Genomic DNA, 4569 nt, shown 5'->3' on the forward strand with positions numbered 1-4569 from the left:
AGTCCATCCAGTCCAGTCCATCCAGTCCAGTCCATCCAGTCCAGTCCAGGTTCTGTAGAGCTTGACTAGAGCTTGATCCTGACTAACATGTTGTGCATTTTCTGTGTGATTCAGGAAGGTCAAAGATCTCAGCGGTTCTTCGGGTCTTGGGAAGTCCACCAGAGGTAGTTGCTCACCTTACAATCACCTGGACTCCCTATGTCAGGGGTGTCAAACTCCAGTCCTCTGCTGTCCTGCAGTGTTTAGATGTGCCACAGGTAAAAAACAGTGGAATGAAATGGCTTAATTACCTCCTCCCTGTGTAGATCGGTTCTCCTGAGCCTTGCTACTGACCTAATTATTCTTTTCAGGTGTGGTGCAGCAGAGGCACATCTAAAAGTTGCAGGACAGCGGCCCTTGAGGACTGGAGTTTGACACCCCTGCCCTATGTGATTGTTTCTACTCTTACATCACTTCCTGTTCCCACAGATGACTCAGTGAGGACCGCCCACTTCACCTTGACAACCCAGTCCACCTCTTCCATGCCGGTTCTGATCAGAAGCAAAACTACCAGCCTCCTGGACCAGGCCAGCCTGCTGGAGCAGAGAGAGCACAGAAAAAGCACCCTGGACCACAGGACTGGAAACCGAGACCAGCGGAACCACATGATGGAGCACAGAACCAGTTCCCTGGAGGAGAGAGAGCACAGAACCAGCACCCTGGACCATCGGGACCACAGAACCAGCACCTTGGGTCAGCGCAGCAAGACAATGGAGCGTGGGAGCGGCATGAAGGACAGTCAGTCCAGGAAGCTCTCCATGTGAGTCCTGACGACGAACTGGTTCCACAAAAGACCGTAAGACCAGTGAAATTGGGTCAGGAAGTCTGCTTCACCTGGTATCAGTTGTGGTTCTGGTTGAGTTTCGGCCCGGTCTACTTCCTGATCTGTTTTTCTGGTTTTCTCTCGGCAGGATCAGGAAGTCCAACTCTCTCCAGTCAGAATGAGAGTGAAGCTGATGATGTCTTCACCTGTACGTGAGCCCATCAGCCAATCAGCTGCCTGGAAGCGGTTTCAGGGCGACGCCCAGAACGCAGCGCGGCGCCAGCAGAACCGGTGGATGCTGAGCGATCCTACTGAGCACTGTGTATTCAACCATCTCATCGCTTCATTTGATTGGTTCACCTGCAGGTTGTTGGTGTGATCTCATTGGACGGTGATCACCGCGGGCAACCAAAGAGGAGTTTAACTTGGACTAGTGGAAATCAGAAATTATTTTAAAATAAAAAACTGAATGAAAACGGCTTTTATTGAGTTTTTTTGCCACTAGATGGAGGTTCAGAGAAAAGAGCATCAGAGGGAGAAGGTCAGCAAAGTCCAAACAGCTGGTTCCTCTAACGATCTCACCTTTTGCTCCAATCCATCAACAAACTCCAGTTTATTTCATTCAGACTTTCTGTGGCAGAACAACAGGAAGTGCAGAACTGTGAAGGAAATCGGTGGCTTTAAACATTTTTAACAGGAATCTCTGCAAAGTGTGGAGTGTACCATCTACAGACAGAAACAGCAGTGACAGATTCCCTTTGACTAGGCCACTCTAACCCAGGAATCTGCTCTATTCATCCCATCATATCTGTGGCTGCGTGTTCACGCTGGAAGCTGACCTTTGACCCCAGTCTCAGGTTGGAGTCACACTCAGATTAAGCTACAGCTGAACTCTGGTTGGTGAAAGTGGATATTTTTATTTTTCCAGGATTTCAGAGTAGAAGACCAAAAATCAAATGTAAGCCACACTTTTCAGATTACCAAGGTGTAAAATGTTGAAATTATTGGAATTATTTTCCATCAGTTTCACAGTTCTGGGTAGTCTAATGAAATCCATTGGAGTTTGGCTGGAATGAGACAAAGCAAGTTTGATAGACAGCAGCGAAACAAACCGGAGATATTTTAGTAAATCTTTAAATAAAAGAAAAAAATATTTTGTAATTGATTTTTTTTCCTGCCTCGTTTCCTCAGAGAAACAAACTTATTGGTTGAATAAAAACTATTTTAAACATAAATCTGCTGCAGGCTGGAGTAGTTTTGTGTATTTACAATCAGCCGGCTGGTTTAGAAACTCTAGAGCGAATCCAGTTTTTATTTCAGGGTTTGTCTTGGCAGGACAATAATCAGGAGACTCAGTTTTATTAAAACCGTTTATGATCGGAATCAAACATTCAGCGTTAGCTCAGTGCTAAAAGCTGCTAGCATGCAGGAAAACAACAAAATAAATAGGATGCAACATTAGCTCAGTGCTAACAGGAAGTGCTCTACAATAAACAAGATGATGATTAGTAGGAATGGAACAGGATTGAATGTTCTGGATCTGTTTAACTCGACCCATCGGGCGTCCCTTGAGGCCCTTTCAGGGGACTCCCCCTCATGTTTAACACTTCAGATAGACAGGAAGTGAGGCTACAACCTGCCTCTACAGGTGGGCGGAGCTTCAAAGGGGGAGGTTGTTTGCTCAGTTCTCTGTGGGGTTGGCCACTCGGCCCATGAGGAGCAGGCTGCCACTGGCCTGCTGGTAGATGATGAAGATGAAGGGCCGGTTGAAGGTGAGGCGTGGCGGCGGCGAGGAGAAGGTGGTGGCCCCGCCCCCTGAGCCTCCATCATCACTGCTCTCATCCATGGAGATGACGGAGGCGTGATACACCTGAGGAGGAAACACAGCGCCAGGATTTATTAGGAGAAGCGGGTTAGAAAAACATTCAGACTCAGTGACGGGAAAATGGAAAAATAACCTGGAGGAACCTGGAGGAACCTGGAGGACGAAGCCTTTCAGATCAAACAGGTTCCCAACCTTGGTTAACATCAGGACTGAAAACTTCAGGCTCACAGATTCATTGGAACTATTCTCAGTCAATATTCCCAGGGTTTGTTAGCTTAGCAGGTAAAACTGTCAGAATTAGCATCATTAGCATTAGCATAGCTCTGTTGGTTTTTTATTAGAGTCAACATGGAGGGCAGTTAACCAGTTCACCCAGCAGATGGCGTGTTGCTGCGTACTGGGCACACAGGAGAAAATACCAACACATTAATCGTCTCCATCCAGGTGAAAATTCAAACCCAAAATCATTCCAGGGCCTCAAACTTATTTTTTTAACGTTCAAGGATTTGACTGGGCCACTGACCTGAGAGAGGCTGGGTCTTGAAGCCCCGCCCATGCTGCTGAAGTCAGTGCCATCTTGGAACACCTGCGTGATGTCGAGCACCTGCAAGACGTCTTTCAGGGCATAGGAGCGCTTCAGCAGGAAGACAGGAAGTTGCACCTCCAGCTTCCTGTTGACAGAACAGGTGGGTCAGAATCGTACTCTGAGAATCGAGGAATGAAGAAGACAAAGGTCCTCACGTCTTCTTCAGCTGGCGGACCCAGGCCCGGATCTTCTCTGAGGTCACTTCCTCCTCCACAGCGGTCAGGTCCACGTCTTCGTCTGGCAGCACCGCCAACATGGCGGCACCATCTGCCATTGGCAGCTTCAGCACGCCGGCCTTCACGCCGCCGTCATACGCCAGGAAGTACTTGTCGGCCCGAAACATCATGGGAACCATGGCGACATGATAACGGTCGACGTAGAAACGCTCAACTTGAGTCAGCGAGGCGTTGAAGGGAGGACTGAAGCGCACTGCAACAAAGCAGAACACACCGGCCTAGTCAAAGCACACAGCAGAACACACCGGCCTAGTCAAAGCACACAGCAGAACACAGCGGCCTAATCAAAGCCCACAGCAGAACACAGCGGCCTAGTCAAAGCACACAGCAGAACACAGCGGCCTAATCAAAGCCCAGCTGCAGGCGGGACTCACTCTGGTAGGTGGCGGCGGAAACGAACAGCAGCTGGGTCTGGTGGTCCAGGGCGCTCAGCAGGTTCTGGATCTGGTGTTGGGTCCGGTCCTGGACCCAGCGGTTGATGACGTCCTGGGCATTCGCCTGGTTGGAGAAGGACACGGTCTGCGTCTGTCCGCCATATTTGGTCTGAACCAGATCCTGGAAGGACGGCGGCGCCTGGAAGCTCTGGTCCAGGAAGAGCGCGGCGCCCTGCTGCAGGCTGAGGCCCGGCTGCAGGACGGCGTTCCTCAGGGCCTGGAACCGATCTGGAGGCAGAGGAAGTTCAACTGTAGACCAAGACTGCAACAATCTGGATTATTCAGACTCTACAAAACATGCCGGTTTATTTTCATATTTTCACCAAGTTATCCATTCATTTATGAATGTCACAGTTTTAAACTAAATATTTCATTCACAAGCTAAACATTTACCTTAGATTTAGTTAGCAAGCTAAATACTGCTTAGTCTACCTAATTAGCTTATTAGGTTAATTAGCTTATTAGGCTAATTAGGTAGCCTAATTATAATGAATAATTAGGCTAATTAGGCTACCTAATTAGCTTATTAAGCTAATTAGGTAGCCTAATTATAATTAATAATTAAGCTAATTAGTCTACCTAATTAGCTTATTAGGCTAATTAGGTAGCCTAATTATAATTAATAATTAAGCTAATTAGTCTACCTAATTAGCTTATTAGGCTAATTAGGTAGCCTAATTATAATT

General features: G+C 47.6%; 2 protein-coding genes and 1 long non-coding RNA gene across 4 annotated transcripts in view; 1 reads left to right on the top strand and 2 right to left on the bottom strand.

Moving 5' to 3' along the window:
* The window catches only part of ppp4r4 (protein phosphatase 4, regulatory subunit 4), a 14742-nt gene extending 13462 nt beyond the window's left edge, over positions 1-1280 (top strand). For both annotated transcript variants that reach the window (XM_015016069.1, XM_015016070.1), the window contains exons 23-25: positions 115-164; positions 469-799; positions 951-1280. In XM_015016069.1, the coding sequence (XP_014871555.1) occupies positions 115-164; positions 469-799; positions 951-984 (415 nt within the window). In that variant the 3' untranslated portion in view covers positions 985-1280. The remainder of the gene's footprint in view (positions 1-114; positions 165-468; positions 800-950) is intronic.
* An 868-nt stretch (positions 1281-2148) lies between these two features.
* Positions 2149-4569, bottom strand: part of serpina10a (serpin peptidase inhibitor, clade A (alpha-1 antiproteinase, antitrypsin), member 10a) — a 9145-nt gene continuing 6724 nt past the window's right edge. The window contains exons 3-6 of the mRNA XM_015016087.1: positions 3824-4111; positions 3369-3642; positions 3151-3298; positions 2149-2672 (exon numbers count right to left, since the gene is read on the bottom strand). Of these exons, the coding sequence (XP_014871573.1) occupies positions 2484-2672; positions 3151-3298; positions 3369-3642; positions 3824-4111 (899 nt within the window). The 3' untranslated portion in view covers positions 2149-2483. The remainder of the gene's footprint in view (positions 2673-3150; positions 3299-3368; positions 3643-3823; positions 4112-4569) is intronic.
* LOC106935563 (uncharacterized) lies at positions 4118-4552 on the bottom strand. Its single transcript, XR_001421917.1, has 4 exons — positions 4528-4552; positions 4463-4479; positions 4398-4414; positions 4118-4349 (listed from the first exon to the last, which is right to left on the bottom strand). It is a non-coding gene; the product is annotated as an uncharacterized LOC106935563 (long non-coding RNA).

This window comes from Poecilia latipinna, unplaced genomic scaffold (assembly GCF_001443285.1).
Source record: "Poecilia latipinna isolate Pla-1442-1.1 unplaced genomic scaffold, P_latipinna-1.0 Scaffold1979, whole genome shotgun sequence".
NCBI lineage: Eukaryota > Metazoa > Chordata > Actinopteri > Cyprinodontiformes > Poeciliidae > Poecilia > Poecilia latipinna.